This window comes from Gloeophyllum trabeum (genome assembly GCF_000344685.1).
Source record: "Gloeophyllum trabeum ATCC 11539 unplaced genomic scaffold GLOTRscaffold_00001, whole genome shotgun sequence".
NCBI lineage: Eukaryota > Fungi > Basidiomycota > Agaricomycetes > Gloeophyllales > Gloeophyllaceae > Gloeophyllum > Gloeophyllum trabeum.
In genome coordinates, this window is record NW_006920410.1 from 163,712 (window position 1) to 184,053 (window position 20,342).

General features: G+C 54.0%; 4 protein-coding genes across 4 annotated transcripts; 3 read left to right on the top strand and 1 right to left on the bottom strand.

Annotated features, from left to right (window-relative positions):
* Positions 1–388: 388 nt before the first annotated feature.
* GLOTRDRAFT_118447 (uncharacterized protein) lies at positions 389–2,825 on the top strand. Its single transcript, XM_007862293.1, has 21 exons — positions 389–599; positions 667–745; positions 802–815; positions 866–964; positions 1,016–1,025; positions 1,074–1,091; positions 1,154–1,179; positions 1,234–1,259; positions 1,322–1,356; positions 1,427–1,451; positions 1,505–1,516; positions 1,579–1,594; positions 1,647–1,689; positions 1,763–1,863; positions 1,923–1,982; positions 2,048–2,075; positions 2,143–2,200; positions 2,263–2,287; positions 2,338–2,449; positions 2,506–2,547; positions 2,611–2,825. Exons 1-21 carry the CDS (start codon positions 529–531, stop codon positions 2,713–2,715), a joined length of 1,005 nt encoding a protein of 334 aa, XP_007860484.1. The 5' UTR covers positions 389–528; the 3' UTR covers positions 2,716–2,825.
* Positions 2,826–2,833: 8 nt separating this feature from the next.
* On the bottom strand, positions 2,834–7,408 carry GLOTRDRAFT_67272 (S-adenosyl-L-methionine-dependent methyltransferase). Its single transcript, XM_007862294.1, has 17 exons — positions 7,361–7,408; positions 6,936–7,300; positions 6,208–6,886; positions 6,044–6,156; positions 5,747–5,974; positions 5,305–5,677; positions 4,835–5,244; positions 4,604–4,780; positions 4,314–4,547; positions 4,027–4,259; positions 3,930–3,966; positions 3,633–3,847; positions 3,534–3,572; positions 3,401–3,475; positions 3,238–3,332; positions 3,097–3,189; positions 2,834–3,042 (listed from the first exon to the last, which is right to left on the bottom strand). The coding sequence occupies exons 3-17, from the start codon at positions 6,874–6,876 to the stop codon at positions 2,914–2,916; spliced, it is 3,120 nt and encodes a 1,039-aa protein (XP_007860485.1). The 5' UTR covers positions 6,877–6,886; positions 6,936–7,300; positions 7,361–7,408; the 3' UTR covers positions 2,834–2,913.
* A 358-nt stretch (positions 7,409–7,766) lies between these two features.
* On the top strand, positions 7,767–10,555 carry GLOTRDRAFT_67274 (uncharacterized protein; the record flags this gene model as incomplete). The annotated part of the gene is made up of 10 exons (XM_007862295.1): positions 7,767–7,826; positions 7,884–8,265; positions 8,317–8,431; positions 8,484–8,617; positions 8,668–9,000; positions 9,058–9,242; positions 9,297–9,489; positions 9,551–9,892; positions 9,943–10,073; positions 10,127–10,555. The coding sequence occupies exons 2-10, from the start codon at positions 7,920–7,922 to the stop codon at positions 10,553–10,555; spliced, it is 2,208 nt and encodes a 735-aa protein (XP_007860486.1). The 5' UTR covers positions 7,767–7,826; positions 7,884–7,919.
* Positions 10,556–16,090: 5,535 nt separating this feature from the next.
* On the top strand, positions 16,091–20,162 carry GLOTRDRAFT_118450 (cysteine proteinase; the record flags this gene model as incomplete). The annotated part of the gene is made up of 7 exons (XM_007862296.1): positions 16,091–16,258; positions 16,332–16,345; positions 16,409–16,762; positions 17,448–17,590; positions 17,671–17,971; positions 18,022–18,222; positions 18,277–20,162. 7 exons carry the CDS (start codon positions 16,091–16,093, stop codon positions 19,877–19,879), a joined length of 2,784 nt encoding a protein of 927 aa, XP_007860487.1. The 3' UTR covers positions 19,880–20,162.
* Between the last annotated feature and the right edge of the window lie 180 nt (positions 20,163–20,342).

Below are 20,342 nucleotides of genomic sequence, written 5' to 3' on the forward strand. Positions count from 1 at the left end.
GCTTAAGGTGAGGCGGGAATAGGGGCCTAAGCGAGAAGCATTGCGCTCTTCCTGCGAGTTCGATTCAGTATTCTACTGACGGTGAATGTTGTGGCTCTCGAGTCAAACTTACTTGCTTAGACTTTTTTATGCCAATGGCAGGCCCTTGGCGTGCAGCGTCATTGCTAGGAATTGCCTAGATCAAAAGGGAACGCAATAGCGATCTCGTTGTGGCAAGGAGACAGTTTTCCCGCCGCCAATTGACGCTGGCTGTGGCACGTCAGGAGGCGTTTTACCCCTCTTGGCCAGAGCCGTTGCCCTAACCTTATGGCCGATATCGATCTGGATCGTTGTCCTCACGATCTTACAAACATTCTTCCAAGCTGTGGGTGGCGGATGAGGGGGCCGGGTTAAAACAGCCTGCCCCAGGTATGACGCGGGCAACCAGGCTTGCTTTTCGCGTTCGCGTTCGACATCGACCCTGTGGGAGAACGTGTGTGGTGGTTTCATACTGGGGAAGCTGCACGCGCCAGTGGCAGGACTGCCGACATGTCCGGGCCCGCCGCCATCGTCGCCCAGCGGCTTGGGCCGCTCCTCTTGGGCGGCTTGATTGCACTCGGGTGGGTGGAATTACACTACGGCCTGTCCGAATCACTGCGATTTACGGGCCCGCAAATGATCGTGCAGATTGTCAGGGATTGTGAATATGCAAGCGTTCATCTACCTCCGGACATTCAAGAATGATTACGGTCGAATACGAGCCGCGGTACGCGTCTATTTTATTATTCGCAGACACGCGAGCTAAGTGGATCTGTGTCTCAGGTCGGATTGGTTTGGTAGGCGTCTCAGTGCGAGAGAGTGCCAGCTGAAGTCTAATGACCCACAGGTTCCTGGACCTCCTGCACTCCGCCCTTGTATGCGCGACGGACTGGACGTATCTCATAGTAAGCTGGGGTGATGACTCGGTGTTGGACCGTATACCCATGTACGTACGCTCGGATATACATCGGTATGAACGCTTCTGACAGGCTTCTAGGGCATGTGCGGTGCGTAGCTCGCTCACGATCCAGACAGCCTACTAACAATTGGTGCAGCTTACAATTCTGACGACCGTACGTCCCGGACTCAGACTGAATTGTCTTATGTACCTCTATTTACGAACTATCGTGCACAGGCGATGGTGACGTTCGTTGTACAATGGTAAGCGGTAGCGTGCGACCCTATTGAGCCCATTTATTGAAAGCTGTATGCCAGCTTCTTCACGCGCCGCGTGCTTGTCCGTGAGTGAGATATTGTTACCTTGTATGCATGCGGTATACTCATGTCTCAGTGTCCCGAACAGTGAGCAAAAATAATTGGGTGGTGTCGTTCCCTATGGTACGTTCCGGTGCTTGATACTCGTACACGCGCTTCCTGTATCTCAAACAATGTTTCGCTTCGTCTTCAGTTTGGACTGGCTTTTCTCCGTCTCGGTAAGCTTGCGCTCTCGTTCCCAGCCCGTCCCGAGCTCACTTTGGGTCCGCAGTTTCTGCGACCGGTAGGATTAGTTCATGGAATTATCGTCGTAATTCTGCTAATATCCCTTTGCACTGTCATTAGCGACTACCGCTCTCATGTTCGTCGCCATCTCTGACCTGATTCCCCACGCACATTGACGAGTCATACAGGATCAAGTCGGGCACGTTCTCTGCCTTCCGCGAGTCGTACCAAGTGCGTGCACACTCCTATACTCACACCATCTTCGTTCTACATCACGCAACTAAACGTGTCCTGTCCTACACAGTGGGTGTTCACCCTTGGCCTGGTGACTTCCGTCGTTGTGGATGTCCTGGTAACCCTCTCGCTGTGTCATTACCTCCAGACGAGCCGTACAGGGTTCAGCGAGTACGTCCCCGTTGCTGCTTTTTGCTGGCCACGGCGCTTATTCATAAATGGGTGGACAGCATGGACCAAGTGATTGATACGATCATGTTGTACACCATCAACAACGGTAGCTTGACGTGGTGCGTCTTGTTCCATCTGTTCCTCAACGTTTGCTCAAACTTATAATCGTTTTGCTCATGCGAAGTGTCTCTACCATTGTCTCCTTGATCTGCGTGCGTCTTCTCAAGCTGCTTCATGATATACACGCATCCCTTACAACCTTCGTCTCTTTCTCTGCAGTGGCTCGTGATGCCGACCAACCTCGTCTACCTCGGGTTCCACTTCGCAATAAGCAAACGTACGTGGTCTTCTTCTTCTTCCCCATCCCTCAGTTGCGGGACTAACGCCCCGCGCACACAGTCTACGCCAACTCCTTCCTTGCAACGTGGGTGCGCAGAGCTGTGCACAACGCCCCGCTAATCTCCGTGTCCACAGACTTAATACCCGGGACACCCTGCGCGAGCGCTCGCAGCACTCCTCGGAGAGGGGTCACCCGCTACCTATCATCTTCCCCAGCCGGATGAACGGCACGAACCGGTTCACGATGGTACGTCTTACCACAATTCTATACTTACACTCCCGATATACTCAGAGTGATGGTAGAATAATAATGATATCAATCCGCTCGAGACGACCGCCACCAAGGTTCGTCCCTATCTATCTGCTCTGGATGCGACGCGGCGTATTGATGACCGTCGAATACTGCAGCTCCAGATAAACGTAGAGAAGACGATCCATTGCGAGGTTGACGGGGAGATCGACATTGGGGAACACCGATCAGGGGTTAGTTCGCCCAGTTCGCCCAGGGGCTAAGGGTCTCAGTATTGTACGTGGTGTAGTAGAGGAGGATGGATTATTATATTAGATACACGGTTTGTCGATTGTCATATAGTATACCCAACATAGTCCTATCATTGATTCATACACCCTTGCGCTGAGCGATCCGACATAGATCAAAAGGTAGGCAGGTAATACAGGAGCAGGGGTTCCGTGAGGCACCTAGGCACCCAATCAATCTTCATACATCCCATTGTCTTCAGTCTCCCTCGGTTTCCACTCCGTGAACAGGACATCCCTCAATTGCCTTCCAAGTGCCATAGAGACATGCCACGACACCGCGTTCCCAATTTCCCGGTGCATCTACACGGTCATACCTATGAGCGGGAGCTGTCATCTAATGAAGCGGACACGTACAGTCTTGACGCTGTCCCCAATGGCATAGAACGTGAACCAGTCAGGGAAGCCCTGAGACCGGGCGAGTTCCCGCACTGTCACCGTTCGCTTGCACTGCACCCACGCTCAGTAGGGAGACGCTACGTAGAATTAATGACGCACATAAGGATGCAACACCCAGCTCTGCTTCGCGGTAGGCTCCATATTTGTCACAGTCGTAGAAAAGAAGCTGTCACCATCTATACGACCGTACAAGCCTGCAGGTCGGAGTTGTGTGAGTGTTCAATTGCTCTTGATGTATGAATCGGTCGTAGAAGGGACTTACCTGGTCTGAACCCTTTCCTGGCAGTGGCAGAGTATGGATTGTCCGTGAGCCACTCCTGGAGGTTGCGTGGTAGACCTGCACATAATTCATGAGTAAGGCGTCTGCACTAGCACTATATGATGACACCGCTTACTTCGATAGTCTGCCTTTGGCTTGAGAGGTATTTTCACTACTCTGCGAGATCGCATGTATTCGGAGGCCAGGATCCGCGCCGGATAGAGTAATCACACACACCTCTCGACAACCACGGGCTTCAGAACTCTCGTGATATGCTGCAGGTCTCGTACTTCCCTCCTGCCGTTCCGGCACCACACCTGGTAACTCGTCTTCGGTTCACACTCATACCTGAGATTGCGGCCTTTCAATTCTAATCCCGCATACGGCAACAACAGATCGACGTGGACCTGAGGAATCGTGCGAGCGCGGTCGGCGATTTGGCGGCGGACACTCAACGGTTCATGAGAGACATCAGGATGTTTCCTGTGTGAAAGTTTACAAGATCGGGAAAATAAGGAAAGGCCCGTTCAACACGTACCAGTCGAAGCGAGGTAAATCGTTGATCGCATCTTAGAGATACCATGCAAGATCGTGAGGAGAAAACGTTGCATGATTCGAGATTGACATACCATTGACAGTCACAGCGCGGTGCGGTGCTGTCCCTCTAGTGATCCGAATCTGTTGGAACACTTCCCCACTGGGTCCTTTGATATCCAGATTGTCGGATGGTGGGAAATCGTGTGTCGGTTGAGGGAAGGATGATAGTGTTTGATCACGGCGAGCGGCAATGATGAAGAAGCGCACCCGTGTTTGTGGTGCGCCATAGTGGCCGGCTTGGAGGAGGGCGAAGCGTAGTTGATAGCTAGAGAGAGCGATGAATGAGCATCTATTAGAGGGGGAAAGTATTCACATATACTTCATGGCGAGTAATGCTCTTACAAGGAACTTCAGTCCGCCCATCTCTATCCCACCCTTTACCGTGTACCTCGACTCTTGATATGACATGAGATTAAAACTGAGGAACCCACGGACGTTCTCAAAGAAACAGAACTTCGGTCTGATGAAGTCAATCCAGGACAGCAAGTTGAGTATCAGATTGCTCTTCCGATCATCAGCTCGCTGAAACATGTTCAATCGCGAGTGCGGTTGACTTAGGATCGTCCTTGTACTCAGTGCGTTACCCCACATGCTGAATGGGGTGCTTACCATGGGAAACCAGCGACTATAACGTCTATGTCTTCTGGGGTCGGAGGGTTTGGGAGAGGTCGGACCTCTCCAATAGACTTTGGCCGGTCAACTTGATGTCCCGCATGCCGCTTAATCGCCCATTGCAGCATTTTGTTAGCACACTGGTTGTATACGGTTGTATCAGGGGAGTTACGCCTCAATATAGGAGTCACATAAGTATCCAAAAAATGTCAAGTCAGTGATACTCACTTCAGAGTCTTGGCGGCGCTAGGTGAGATCTCCACAGCATGTGTCAGCTTCATGCATCCTGACTCCTCGAGACCTAGTGCAAAAGCCCCGACACCTGCAAATGGATCCAACACGCGCAGCGGACTCTCTGCGAGTTCGTCTAGCATCGCCTTCATCGCCTTCACGCGATCCACCTCGGCATCATAACATGGTGTGCATATTTCAACCTCCTTAGGTCGGAGCTTGACAACCTCATCAGACCACGATACAACCTCCAGGGTAGGAGAGGTGTATTGGACATAGAAATGCTTGTGAGACATTGAGAGCCACAGAGCGCGATCGGGGATGCATCCTATGTGTTCAACGAAGCAAACACCGATCAAACTGCTCATGGGGAAGTCTCGCACTTCGCCGGTGAAGAATAGATGTCGCTAAGTTGTCAGAGTACAAGGTTTCACATGAAAGTCAAAGTGATTATTGATTCCACATACCTCATCCTTGACCAGGTTAAGCTCGGCAGGAGCCTTATGCATAATATCTCCGACTCGTCCGAGCATCCGAATCTTGAGCATTGGCTGATGACCCCTCCTCAATCCACTACTGGGGGGTACCACAATTTTCATGATTTGCCCGATGTGTGCAGGGCCATCAATGTTCCGAAGTAGTACGAAGTCAGCAATATGGAAATCAGTACTGATATACCGTATGCCGCAGTCAATCCTGGCCCAAGAAAGGTGCTCGCTCTCCTCCTGCTCAACGAGACAGCCCGCGCAGTCGCTGAGTGGGTTCCGCGACCCAGGAGGGATGGGCATTTCGGAAGGTTGGATTTCCCGGAAGCATCCCTCCGCTGCCCTATACATAAGCCTTGAGAAGTATCAGAATCACCGAGACAAAGAACGGTCAATTGACTGTAGCACTTGCTTGTAGAACAACTCTTGGAATCCGATATCTGGCTTCGATTTCAATCCTTGCTCGTCTCTAGATACATAATGGACAGTGGCTTTCCCCGCAATGATACTGAGCGGGATGTCATCGCATATATCCGTCAAGAATATTTCTTGAGGATCCGCGATTTCCACCATGAGCGTTTTCGAGCTGTGGTGGAACCACCGGACATGAATTTGGTCCCTGTCCTCATAGACGTGCACAAGCACGGCAAACCTTAGGTAACAAGAACGGTAAGTACCAGGGAAGACTCGCGCATGTGTCCACCAATGAGAGATTGCATACCAGAAGTAATCTGTCATCCTGGCGGAGGCAGGGACTTCGGCTTCACAGGTCGGGAACTTGTGGGGGGGATTAGAGCCTTCCTGCCTCATTGGGACTATAATAGTGTCTCCTATCTACTCTTACCCGTCCGTACACGTCCACCGGGAAATTACAACATCACTTACCGAGTACTCAATATCGTCGACACGCAGAACCGGTTGGTTCAGCACTACAGGTCTAGAGACCCGATTCTTCACAAGCCGCACCACTCTCCTTGGTTGTCTAAGCCTTGAGAGCAAGAAAAGCATCCGCTGCTTCGCCTCGTCCTCCTGGGCCCTCTCCCGCCGGATAGTCTCTCGGTCTTTCCGAGGCGGGGGCGGGCCCACGACGACGAGGCGCTCGCGGAATAGCCCGGAGGCGAGGGAGGCTATGAGGGGCGTAACGTGTGTGGGATTCTGGTTCCGTGGCTGCAGGACTGCAAGGTCGAGGCTCCCCGACCAGCGCGGCTGGCTCTGCTCAGCTGGCGCGTAGAGAGCGTCGGGCGCATGGATATTCAACAGGGAGCAGACGACCGTGCTGCCCATGAGCGCCTTGCTCTCTTTGCTCTTACTGATCGCAGCTTTGATGACGGGGATGGCGGATTGTATGTCGGATTCTGCGTAGGGCCGCTCGAGAATGTCGTCCCAGGCCATCGTAAAGTACTCGAGGAATGCGGCAGGGTCCTGGCGTGGTTCGATCAGTGCACTGGATAAGACGAACTGGGCAATGCGGTGCGGGCGAATGAACTGGTCCCAAATTGGCCTATAGAGGTGCGAGGGGGAATCGAGTATGTACCATGCGTGAGGGGTCTCCATGTATAGAGGACTTTCGGAACATGTTAGAAGAGATATACGGACTGCAGGGACCAGCTTACTCGCTGAATTTCGTGTAATCGAGGGTGTAGCCCAGGATGTCGGGCAGGTGGAGACGGACCCCGGCATCGTCGACTTCATCTTCGTCTTGCTCGTTGACGAAGGCGGCTGATGCGAGCCCAACAGCTTCCAGCTTCCGCTCTATATGTCCCCGAGCGTCACAATCCGGTACATCGGGCGGACATGTTATTCTGTCGTGTTTGGAATCGAATATTACAAAGTCCACTAATAACCGGACAGGTTTCGCGTTGTCGTCTTCCTCAAAATCCTCACCCTCCAGGACAATATCCTCACTCTCCGGAACATCGTCGGGGGCTGGATTGTAATGCCGAGCTACATCGGACTGACGCCTTGGCCGTTTCTCATCCTTCACGAGTGGACGCCGTGAAACGTTCGAACCTACGGGAAAAGAAACGTAACAACTCACGCGTAGTGAACCAACCGGGACCTCTGTGGGACGTTTCTGGTTGTCGACAACTAGTGTATCATCAGATATGTAATCGAACACAGGACCCTCCAGCTTAAGCTCATCTTTACCTCCTGACCCTTGAGCTCGCGTTCGGACAGCTTCTTCAGGAAAGGAGATTTCGAACGCTGTGGGACGTCGAGGAGGCATGCCTCCCGCTAGTTTACTTTGCCCTGGATCCCAACAAACCGAGACTCTTGGACGATATGATGAGCGGGAGAGACCAAAGAAATAATACGGTAACATTGTAAGTAGCACATCGCCTTAGACCTTAGTTGATCGTGGGAAATTCATTTGTAGTCGCGACCCTACCTACTATTACAACATTAATCATGAACCTGTTATGATACAGGAACGGACGTCCCAGCACTAGTGCTAGACTTGAACGCGACGTTTCTTCAACTGCTCTTTCATATAGATTCAGCAGGTATACTATACCATTTCTTAGCAGAATCTCCATTGATATAAGTATGTTATTGCCCAGGGTCCCAGCTGCTGCCCTCCTTACAGTTGGTCTGCCATGCAGTCTCTCCGCTCTGTGCGCAAGCCATCCAACGGTCGGCAGGCGAAACGCCAGCCGTCGACGAGGCCTACAAAACCCAATGGTGCCCCCTCTAAAGATGCACGGAAGTCCCGGGTCGATGACAAGATCAAGAAGCGTATGTCCATGCGATATGCGGACATCTCTGCACCGACAGACGCGACGAACGTACCCGCGGTTCCATCGCTGCCGATTGGTGTCACCGCTACCCGCAGCCAGCGGGACGACTTCGATGGGGCGGAGAGGGAGCGAGCGCAGCCGAGGGGCGATTCAAAGGCGGCGGAGATGAAGCTGCTGGACTCGGAGGACTTCGATCCTGACGCCTGTACGTCTTATGATTGTCTGGCCGTTCTGTTGCTGATTATGGGCAATACAGATCTCAAGCTAAAACTAGCCAACTCTACCGAGGCGGAGCTCAAGTCCCTGCAGTCTTCGCTACGTTCCGCCAAAGACGACGTCGCCGCGGACTTGCAGAAGAACGTCTTCAAGAAGTACGCATAATATATGAATCTGGTCATAGTGGTCAACTAAGTTACGGCTAAGCTACGCAGAGTTCGTGCTCGTTTCGAAGGAGATTAGCGTGCTCGAGAATGAAATGCTCGAGCTGAAGGAGAGCCTATCCGAGTGGAAGAGCATGCCCTCCTTGCTCCACATCGACGAATCTGCCTCTGCCGCTGGTCAGTTCACTCCGACCTTTATCGCTCCCGCTAACTAATGCTTCACCTAGAGCGCCGCCGCAACGTCCGGTCGTCCGTCGCGGACCTGCGCATCCTCTACGCGAACCAGATGCAAACCCTGCACGCGCAAATCGAAGGTTCTACCAAGTTCGTGCCGACGACGCCCGGGCGGCACGTCATCACCGAGATGGACGGGATCTACGCGCTCAACGCCGCGACGTACAAGGTTGAGCGCATCGTCAAGTTCGTGGTGCTCGACGACGCCGTACTGGTTGCGCGGCGACGGCGGAAGAGGGGGGAAGAGGGCGCGGGTGGTAAGCTCGTGGCAGAGCGTTGTTGGCCGCTAGGGGACATGCTGGTACTCGATACGAAAGATACCCCAAGTGAGTGTCCCCAGTTGACCAAATTTGGCTGATTTTAACGTATAACATTTCGCACAGCTATGACGAACGTGTTCAAGATTCGGCATGGGCGCGAGACCCACGTCTACAGGACGGAGACCCCGGCTGACAAGAAGTCTCTCATTTCGCATTTCCGTCAAGCCGCGGAGGAATTCCAGGCGAAGAAGCAGAAAGAGAGAGAAGGCGAGCACGAGCGGCGGAAGAGTCTTTGGGCTGGCGGTGACGTGAGTGGTATACGCGCTTTCCACTTCCAGCGGATTCCATGACGTGCGCCTTAGTTACAAGTAGGGTTGGATAAGGTGCCTCCAATGCCCGATTGGATGGCAGATCTCGCGCAGGCCGCAGGTATGGGTCCGAGTGCGAAGGAGAAAGTGGAGAAGGACGCGCGGTGGGTTGGGGAGTTCACAGATGAACTCACCGTCGCGATCGCTCTGCGTGAATGGGATCGTGCCGTAGAACTAGTCGAACAAGGTTCGCCCTTAAATTCAGTTTGCAACGGACGAACTGACCACTTTTTGGCATATCCTTGTAGGCGAGGCTAAGCTACCAACAACCGCCACCCTCTCCACGAAGCTGCCTCCCCTCACCGCTGCCCTCACTGCCAACCTTTTGTACGCTCTCTCATCCTGTTCATTGCGCAAATCGACCGTCGTGCACCTTATCTCCCTCCTCAACCGCCTTCACGCGGGGGCGGCAGCGCGTACGACATTCCTGGCAGCCCGGGGCGAAGCCATCCGGAAGAAGATCCGTACTATCCGGCTCGAAGGGCACGTCGGCGTTTATGTCAATGAGCTCGCCATTGTCATTTTTACTGGGATCAAGCACACGGCGGACTGGTTCCTGGCGAGCTTCAAGGAGAACGAAGTCGCCAGTTGTACGTGTCTTTCTTATGCGCGGACTGCTTTGCCTTACTTGCGTGCTTAGGCTTCGTAGACTGGGCGAAGAAGCAGCTGGAGAATTATGCGGAGATATTTAGGAAGCAGGTGTATACCTCAGACGCTGACCCGAACCTTATCGAGGATACGATATACATCACTCGTTCTCAGAGCAGGAAGGTATGCCCCATGTTCGCGTGTCTACGGGAATGGCTGAACTCATATACTCCCAGCTACTTGAAGAGTTTGGCTTAGACTTCCGCTACCTCCTCGACGAGCTTCTCGCCGAGAAGCCTAACAAGCAAACTCCACCCGCGTTCCGCCCGCACGTCGCGGTCAAGGTCCCTGAACCCACTCGGACGCCCGCCACAACGCCTGTCGCAGGCCGGTCGCCGCAGAATACTCCTCCACGAGGGCAGTCGCCTGCCCCCCCTCTACCTGCGCCGTTGGCCGCCCCCACGCCCATTCCTCCCCGCATGCGTTCACCCGCGCCTAGTGCGCCTGGATCGACGCCAAGTTCTCCTGGCCCGCTGCGGGAACGCCCTCCGAGGTCGTTGAGGGGTAGTCCGGCGCCGCCGCCGAGGTCGAGAGACCGCCCTGGGAGTTCCTCAGGACATAGGCCCCCGCCAGTCGCCGTTCCCAGGAGTGAAGGCATGTTCTGATCTCTTCTTATGTACTATGTGCATCTCTGTTTTGTTGTGGACTAATATAGCGGAATCGTTTATTGTGGCATCCCCACGATACTATTGCCGCAGTAATGTAATCTTATTGGGACTGATTCTCGTACGCAGCAGGTTCGATGCAACGTCGAGCATTTCTGGAGGTAATCATAAAACGATGACATGAGAAAGCGCGGAGCTCGAACGTAATACAAACGCACGTGGCAGTGCAGGCGAGATTTATTGCTGTTTCATTATGATGGACGCGATGACTGCGCAGAAAAGGTACGTGAGGAGCTGTTTATACAGCGGTAAGCAGGGACGCTTTCACGAAAATCCCAAACGACGTCGTTCACTGACCATGTACGTCTTATGATCATGGAGGGGCCCATTTTGTTTTAACATCCGATATCCCAGGTACGCGTGGGCTGATGCTAGGGGTGTAGGCGCGACCTCTGCGAGTTGCCCTACGTACAACACGAGAAAGGCGGCCGGAATAAAACCGAACACCAGCGCCGTTCTGCTCGTAGTTTCCCCGTACACCAGCGGCATCGTTCTTCGTCCAACTTTCGCGTCTCCTTTCACATCACGGAAGTCTTGAATCGGCGAGAGAAGTCCGGTCCACAACGCTACCGTCAGGATATATGATAGGTTGGTCGGGTTAAGAGGTGCAATGATTTTCCAGCAGCCGCTAAGAAGCGTCCAAGTTCCTATTGCCATCCCAACACAATCCTTGCCCAACCAATGGTCTCCCGCTGATGTCAAGTTCAAAAATGCGATATCGACGACATAGACAAGGGTTTCTGGCAAGATCGGACTGTGCACTGATCCTATAGTCATGAACATGACGAGGACGGCGAGCCATCGAGCTTTAGCCCCGTCCATGGTGACCAGTCCTGAAGGTATGGGTCTGTCCGGCTTGTTCAGGCGGTCTTCATCTACGCCTGTTATTTGATTGGACAGATCAAACAGGTACACATAGGTTGTGACCCATGCGCCCAGGCAGATGGCACGAAGGGCCGCTGACTGGAGCGATATCGTGGTGCTGCGTATGGCGGCATTTGCTATGATATATCCAGGGATGATTGTTGTAGACCAGTCCCTCCAGGAGAAGCCGAGAAAAATTGCGCATTCGCGCACTATGAAGGTCGAGACGGCTTTGCAAACTTGAACGTTCATGTGGATCGATCAGATAGACACCCAAGACACCCCTGCCCCGACCGGCGCTCTTTATATATGCTAAACTCTGGTTGATGGCCGTCCATACATCGCGTAACGATCTACAGAAGAATGCTGGATGTCAGTGCAAGTAAGACCGTGGGACCGACAGGACCACTCAATAAATGACACGATCTGAAAAGCACTGATTGCATTATGCATATGAATGTTCGGGCTTGACAAAATTACCTATGCTCACAGGTTTTCCAGATCTTGGCCGTGCTAGAAGACGGAGCCCACGAGTATATCCGAACACCGCACTGCTGCGTTGTCCACCGTGCGTACCAAGAGGCATGCCCAGGTCACTATTGTTTCATCATGATGGACGTGATGACCGTGCAGAAGCGGTATGTGAAGAGCTGGAATTCGCAAGTACAAATGACGCCAGGATATACGGCGTGCTGGCCATATACATCTTGTGGTCTTTGCTACTGAGGATCTTCCAGCAACCGTTGAGGAGTACCCACGTCGCGGTCGTCATTTCGTTGCAATTCCTCCCGAGCCAATGGTTGCCTGTGGAAGTCCCATTCAGAAAGGCCACCGTAATGACCCGGCAAAGTGTCTCCAGCAATAGCACTGGATAGAGTATCCCAATGATGGAGAAGCCAATGAGGATCGCTGCCTATCGCACTCTCGCCCCCTCCAATGTCACCAAACCGGACGGTAAAGGCCGGTCCGGCTTGTCGACGCGGTCTTTATCAACCTCCGTTATTTGGATTGACAGGTGGACGAAATATACGAAGAGGGTGAGCCACATGACGGCGCATGCGTAATGAACTATCGCAGAATGGAACGAGATCCTGGTGCTTCGCGTGGCGGCGATGGACAGAAGGGATCCAGGAATGAGGGTAGTCGACCAATCCCTCCAGGAAAACCTTGAGAAATATCTCATTCTTCTGTGATGAAGCTTGAGATGCGCTGAAGGTCTTGCATTCGAGTCGTTTGCTGCCTTGGGTTTGACACGATCCTCGCCTTTTGTACTCCAGGCGAAGTTCTTTCGTTACTCGTCGGCCTTCCGGAAAGCTACCTTTCCCTGAGCCACAGTTAGGCGTATCTAGCGGCCGGGATATCCTCCATTCCTTTACGGGGGTAAGTATAGGTATGGAAGAATTCATACTTCGAATCGGTGTCCTCGTGCCGGACATGCCAGAAAATTTTAGATGAATTCGGATTTTCCTATTGGTGAGCTGAGCTCACGCATCATCCGTCCTATGAGTCGGAGGGACAAGTCTGTCAATTGTGCGTTATCCCCGGTGGCCTCTGCGAGTCTGGAATAGGTGCGTAGCCACATATCTGTACACACCTATGCAAGCAGAATCTCTGCCTCGCTGTCGACCAGTTTAAATCGGACGTTACAATGTACTATGGGTGCAGACTATTGGCCTAAACAATTGGGCTGCGCATGTGGTCTGGTATATGATACGTGGACAATACACCGGCCAATTGCTTCGTGCTACTGAACACCTGATAATTCTGTGGGCAGGAAGTCAGTATGATACCCAAAGCATGTAAGATGGAAACAATTCACCCTCATGCCATCCTTCAGAGTCGTTAGATTAATATTATAGCTATTCGGTATATTGAGCATGCTCACAGTCTGATCTGCTGTCTACGGACCAGGGCCCTGCCAGGTCGAGGAAGCAGGATTACAATAATGCCTGTTACCCTTCCATTGCTTCATCTTAGTCGTTTGCTCTCACCTTCTGCATCTTATCAGGGTCTTCCCCGGGAACCTCGTTTTCCAGGCCAGAAAGCGCAGGAGATACCAATCTGAAGACATAAAAAGATGTCAATATACCACTGTGACAACCACTTGTAGGGAGGGGAAGTCCATTCCCGGTTCATATTGCTAGAGCAACAGAGCATCACCATAGCACTGTTGCGCGCTCCGGCTGGAGTCCGATTTATCGTGACTCTTCGTGCAGTCGAGTCTCCCGAAGTGAGGCGCGAGCACTCGACGAAGTCATGAAGGATGTGATCTGAGAGTATATCTCCGCCGCTATGCTTCGCCCCGACGTACTCGGCGCCTTCATAGCCTGCTGCCTCGCAGGCGAGCGTGCGCGCCGGCTGAGATAATAGACGCAAACAGCCAAAGCAGCGATGACCCGGGAGGATTTTACGTGCCTGGGCAGGATCCCTGCTCCATCATAGTCTGAGCCGTTTGGCGAGCATCATTTAATCACCTGCACGGGAGTAGGTGCATGACTCATCTCGACACAACTGAGCTGGCGAGGGCTGATGTTATACCTAGGTATTCACGGGGCCTCCACACCCTCGCCCAAGACACTGGCTGGAGGTGCCCAAGGCACTCAAGCTAAGTGCCCTTGACACTCATCGCAAGTGCCCTATGCACTTGTCGCAATTGCCCTAGACACTCCTTGCAAGTGCCCTAAACACTGGTCAGTAGTGTCTTAGACATCCCTAAATATCCAGGCGCTCAAAGGAAGTATCCAAGGCACCTGTGGAAAGTGTCCAAGGCACTCGCATGAAGTATCCCAGGTGCTCGCATATAGTGTTCCAGGCACTCTTGCGGAGTGTCCTCTATACCTTCACCCAAGACAATCGTTGAAGGAGCCGAAGATACTCATCGGAAGTGCCCAAGGCACTCGTTGGAAGTGCCCAAGACATTTGCTGGAAGTATCCAAGGCACTCCTCGGAAGTGTATCGTTGGAAGCATCCAAGACACTCACTGGAAGTACACAAGGCATTCGCAGAAAGTGTCTTAGACACTGATTGGGCGATAGCTAGGATTCACGGCCCTGGTCAGAATCGAGGGATAGGCCTTCGGCCCGGGGGATATGCGTGTAAGTATGAGCATGACGTATGTCCGCCTCTCCTCGTGCGACGCTTCGTTTTCTCCGCGATTCTGACGACGCACTCTGCACTGCCCGATCTCTCTTTTCATTATTCACTAGCTATAGTAGAGGTTGATATCGGACCGCAGGTGAGGTCGGAGGATGAAGTAAGCCTCAGATGAGAAGCATGCGCAGCGGGCCCCGACGAGCAGATCAGCCATGTTTCTAGGTGGGAGTGCTAAGTCAGGAAGGCAGAGGGATCGTTGATATGATTGACGCTGCTGCGCCAAGTACAGCACCGGGACGCGGGGGGCCTGTTTGTTCCGAGATTTACTTGTGGTTGCCGCCAGCCGTATCATGATCAACTCCTCCATAAGACGAGTGAACTGCTCTTCAGCCTGGATAGGAAGTTATCCCGATAATCATAAGTACTATACTCATGCCGAAAGGCAGAGCTCAACGGCCCGAGGCTAGTGACCAGCCTTTGTACTATCCTACATGGCTAGCACCGGCGAGTATACCGTTCACGCAACCGGGGCGTAGCAGATGAGAATCGTGAATCGGGTCCGAGGAAGCCGTAGCCGCATCTCTCAGTGCCTGGTCAGAAGGGCGGTCCCGATTGGCCACTCGTTCTCAGTGCACCCGGTGTGGGAAAGCTGCTACGGGAGGAGGTGGCCAAGGACCCAGGGGAGCGCGTCTATGGCTGCATGGCTCCGGGCAGATATCCAGATGTCCTGTCTTCGAGCAGTTAGTAATGCGGCATTAGAAAGGTATGAACCAGACTGAAATGCTCAATGAACGTGGTATAAATGAGAGGGTTCGCTTGGCGTACGAGATATTGCGGGCACGCGCACCGGCGATAACGAGAGGCATTGACAGCACATTGGGCGGGATAAAGTCAAGAGCCCGTAGAGTATGCCAAATATGAAAAGCAAGTCATCATTTGGAAGGCGTGTAGTCTTTCGTGGCCAAGGATAAATGACGATCAGCTAAGAGACTTTAGCGAGCATGTGGGTGTCCTTCAAGTGGCGTTCCGAGCGAAGTAGAGGCCGCTCCAGTCGATATCGAGGAGATCCTCGGGGTCCTTACTACCAGCGACACCTCGGATTATCAGTGAGATGCTGCGTTGTGGCAGGCTTTGTGTCTTATTCCTCTTTCTCTTTACCCTCTGCGCAAAGAAAAGGAACTACTGTATAACATTCTCGCGCAGTTATCAGGCTTCGCCGCGAGGCGCTCCGTGCTACCACGTGGTAGCTACGCAGTCACGCTGTGCGACGCGCGGACCGCCGAACCCACGTCGATTGCATCCACAGTATACGCTCAAGTGGTTGGTCAGGCGTGCCTGAACGCATACACTGAGCGTCCGCCAGCCTGTCCTCGACGCTCTGCTCCTCGTTCCCCACAGCGCTGGCCGCCCTTGCTAGAGCTTTTCGTTGCCGACGATTTCAAGCTATTATTCCGCTAATTGCCTTGGCGTAATTCCACGACATATACCATCTCCCTGGCATAGTGCACGCCGCACCCGATGGCTATAGGAAAATGGACAAGGATCCAGTTCGGCGGGGCGAACAGCGCGGGGGCTGCCCAGTCGAGCAGCCAGCAGCAGGCAGCCAGGCCCAGCACAGGCACACCGGCGAAGGGGTCAGTGCATGTCATTAGCCCAGCGGATTGCAAGCAGTTTGGCTTGGAAAACGTGCGCCTAGTCTTACTCTTGGCTTTTATCTTTGTATGAGTTCATGACCGCCCCATATGCTATCATTATTTAGTTTGGAAACACTTGGTACGCTATTTGTTCTGGGCTTGCGTTATTTGACCTGCTGAGACTATTCCTTGCCTCGACCAGCTACGCCAACTCCGTCCTGCAAGCGCTCTACTTCTGCGCACCCTTCCGCGACCTCGTCATCCAATACCCCGACCATGCCGCCCCCACATACCCCGTCGCCCCGCCGCCGCCCGCTTCCTCACCCCCCGCACAGTCGCCCTTGTCCTCAGCCGCAGCCGCGCCGCAACCGAAGCGCCCCGGCACCTCCCAGCGCAAGTTCTCCTCGTCCAGCACGCCGCAGGCGGAGACACCCCCGACGCTCTTCAGCGCGCTGCGCAGCTTGTTCTTGTATATTTCCGGGAACCCGGCGGATAAGGGCACCGTCGCGCCCCGCGCGTTCATCGATAAGCTGAAGGAGCTGAATGAGTTGTTTCGGTGAGAGTCTCGCTCTTTTCCGTTCCTGGATTCTTGCTTTTTCCTCTTTTTCTGTCTCAAAATCCCACCTTGGTGATTCATCACCTCTCTCTCACTTTCTTATGATGTTGTGCCCATGGGTCTGCTCTCTCGGTCACGACTTCATTCTCTGTTCATCTTTCATCCAACCTTCAAAAGTCATCAGGGAGAATTTGGTGGGGTTGAAACCACGGATTTTGATCCCGGAATGGCCAATAGCTGTTCTCGATCTCACCGGTCTGCGCGCCGTTGGAGATATTTCCGAAAATTCTGTGGTTTAAATCCTATCGAACACGCTCTATTCTCTCAAAGAAAAGGCTTCATTCTCCCTCCCTCAATTCTTGCTTCATTGTCTCTATCTTTCCGCGTCGACTTCTCGTGCACGCTTTTACCTTCATTCTTCTCTTCCGTATGATCCTACCTCTGTTCTCTCGAGTTTAGCTTCGTTCTCCCTGACTCTCTCCTTCTCTCTTCCCCAAAAGCTTCATTCTGCTTCATTATCTGTCTTTTCACTCTCATTCTCTCTAGCCTTTGTTTTTTACCTTCATTCTCTCTGGCCTGATTCTAGCTTCGTTGCATTCTTTCATTTTATTCAGCCGCTGCGAGAATTCAGTATTCTGATGCTGACCATTGCTTTCTGTGTGCTGTCCGAAATGGTATGATCTAGGTCGACGATGCACCAAGATGCCCACGAATTCCTCAACTTCTTACTGAATCGAATAGTGGAGGAGATGGAGGAGGACCGGAGAGCAGGGCTCGTCCCTGGCCCTTCAAAGGAGAATGGAAATGGGAACGGGCACATCGAGGACCGTGAGTACTGCGTCACTGTATCACTCTTGACCACTGGGCCTGTCTTGTCCTATTCACCGCTTATCCTGACGTATGCGTAGTGTCGACCTCGATAACAACCCTATCCTCCACCGCAGCGCCGACGATCACTTCCTCACAGCACATGTCAGCGCAGACACTCGTGCACAGGCTGTTCGAGGGCGTGCTCACGAGCGAGACGCGGTGCCTGACGTGCGAGACGGTGTCCTCGCGCTCGGAGTCCTTCCTGGACCTGTCGATCGACATCGAGCAGAACTCGTCGCTGACGGCGTGCCTGCGCCAGTTCAGCGCGTCCGAGATGCTCTGCCAGCGGAATAAGTTCTTCTGCGACAGCTGTTGCGGGCTGCAGGAGGCGGAGAAGCGGTTGGTGGTCATTCAGCCTCTTGTTCGATCGACACTGACTTGCCATGCAGCATGAAAATCAAAATCCTTCCGCCTGTGCTGGCACTTCATCTCAAGCGGTTCAAGTACCAAGAATCCCTCGGCAAGTACATCAAGCTGAGCTACCGCGTCGCGTTCCCGCTTGAGCTGCGGCTGTTCAACACGGTGGACGATGCAGAGCCGAGCGCGGATCGGCTGTACGAGCTCTTTGCGGTGGTCGTGCACATCGGGAAGTGAGTCCTCGCACTCCGTAAACACAATCGACCGTGGCTGACCCTTCCTCGCAGCGGCCCGCACCACGGACACTACATCACAATCGTCAAGTCGCGCGCACAGTGGTACGTGTTCGATGACGAGTCCGTTGACACTATCCGCGAGGCGGACATCCCCAAGTACTTCGGCGAGAACCCCGCGGGCGCGGCGTACGTGCTGTACTACCAGGCGGTCGACATCGACTTCCGCGCGCTCGGGATCAAGGTGCAGGAGAGCCAGAAGGAGGCGCGAGCGGAGGAGGAGGGCCCGGTCGTGCCGCCCGGTTTGGGCGGGGAGGATGCGCCTGGTGTGAGTATCAAGGTGACCGGGGCGGGGGAGCATGAGGACGGTGTCAGTTCCGCGCCGGGCTCCCCTGTGCCTATGTCGATGCAGCCGCTGAGTGTGCAGATACCCCCGCCCGGGAGCCCGTTGGCAGGTGAAATCAGCCCGAGCACGACGAGCGCTAGTACAACGAGTGGGCGTGACAGGGACAAGGACAAGGGCCGCTTCCACATCCGTCACTCGCCCAGCACGACGATCAGGCCGGATGGCACTGGGACTAGCGCCACGAAGCGGAAGGCCAGCGCGAGCGCGCTCGCCAATGGCGGGAGCTCGCGGCCGCCGTCGTCCCCCGGACTGGAGCACGTCGCGGTCGGGTTCGGGATGGGGATGTCGCCGCTCAGCCCACCGGTCTTGCCGCCGAGTTCGCCGAAGAGCAGCACAAATGGGTATGCATCCGGGAAGGAGAGGGAGCGGGAGCGTCTTCCGGAGAAGAAGCCGAGCACATGGTTTAGGCGGAAGAGCGCGCGCGTGGGCGGGGGAGGGGAGGAGGGCGAGAGGCCTGGCACGGCGGGCTCGGTCACGCCGATGAGCCCGAGCTCGTGGTTTAAGACTGCCGGGAGCAAGCACCAGCATCAGCAGAGTTCGTCGGATCGGCACCTTGGGTCGAGTCCTTCGTCTGGGTTCGACCGGACGGAGTCGATGTCGCCCACGCCGCCGGATCTGCTGGCGACGACGTCGAGCCTGGGCTCTCAGACGCACTCGCAGACGCATTCGCATAGCCATGCGAGCGCGAAGGTTCCGGATGTGCCGCCAGTCCCGCCACGGACAGACCTTCCCGCGCCGCCTCTGCTGTCTGCCGCTGCCTCCGTGCCCAGCTCGCCTGTATCGCCGCGCAATCACATACCAAGAAGAAGCGGGAGCACGGCGAGGCGGAGACCGCTACCTGAGTTGCCGCTCCCTACGCCAGGAAAGATACCAGCGAGGCCATCCACGGCAGGCGCGACGCCGTCGCCCAGAGCAGCCCCGTCCGAGCCTATGCCGTCTTTGCCTCCGCTCACCCCTAACAGGTTGCGAGAGATTTCGAGAGAGGGCCAGGAGAAGGACGATCCCTATAGGCGGCGGCCGCAGTCGGCGCATGCGAATGCTGACTTCGACGCCCCAGGGATTATGTCACCGACGAACAGCTCTGGCACGGCCGGCACAACGTGGAAGCGTGCGTCGAGGAAGCTCAGCATCACCGGGACTATGCTTTCCTTCGGGCGCAAAAGAGACAAGGGGCACGATAAGGAGAAAGACGTATCGTCGCCTCCGCCGCCCCCGAGTGCGTTCACGCCGCCCGTGGGGTACAGCAGTTAGTGTGCGCGGGGGGACAGCTGCAAGCGCCTATGGACGCTGGATGTGTTGACGTATCCCATCTCCCGTGATAGAGTGGTTGATCTTCGAAGTTTGCTGTTACTATTATGTTTATAGCACCCATTGGTTTGTGCTTTTTATTCCTGTAATCCCAGAGCGGGCTTGTTCTTGTAGTATCCTCTCTTTCGTTCATCTCTAGTCTCATCATCGTGCCATATTGCAAGACAGGGTATTTGTATTCAATGCATTACATTACATGACATGAATTACAAAGTAACTAAAGGAGAGGCCTGTTAGATGCAGCGATGCGCAGTGCGAAAACGACGGTGAATGATATAGCGATATCGATACAAATAAATTGAAAGGAGTGATCAGGTTCGATACGACAATGAACTGCGATAATGAGTGGACGGATGAATCGGAAGTCCGCATTTCTGTAGCAAGCGAGGAACTGAAGATCGTAACA

Bases quoted from the DNA above. Each gene is read 5' to 3' on its own strand.
- GLOTRDRAFT_118447 (XM_007862293.1), top strand. From the start codon at position 529: ATGTCCGGGCCCGCCGCCATCGTCGCCCAGCGGCTTGGGCCGCTCCTC. The intron at 1,180-1,233 runs GTAAGCGGTAGC...GCTGTATGCCAG, and splicing joins GTGACGTTCGTTGTACAATG to CTTCTTCACGCGCCGCGTGC. The intron at 2,201-2,262 runs GTACGTGGTCTT...CCGCGCACACAG, and splicing joins CCACTTCGCAATAAGCAAAC to TCTACGCCAACTCCTTCCTT.
- GLOTRDRAFT_67272 (XM_007862294.1), bottom strand. From the start codon at position 6,876: ATGGAGACCCCTCACGCATGGTACATACTCGATTCCCCCTCGCACCTC. The intron at 6,157-6,207 runs GTAAGTGATGTT...GGGTAAGAGTAG, and splicing joins TCGACGATATTGAGTACTCG to ATAGGAGACACTATTATAGT. The intron at 5,975-6,043 runs GTATGCAATCTC...TTGTTACCTAAG, and splicing joins AGGATGACAGATTACTTCTG to GTTTGCCGTGCTTGTGCACG.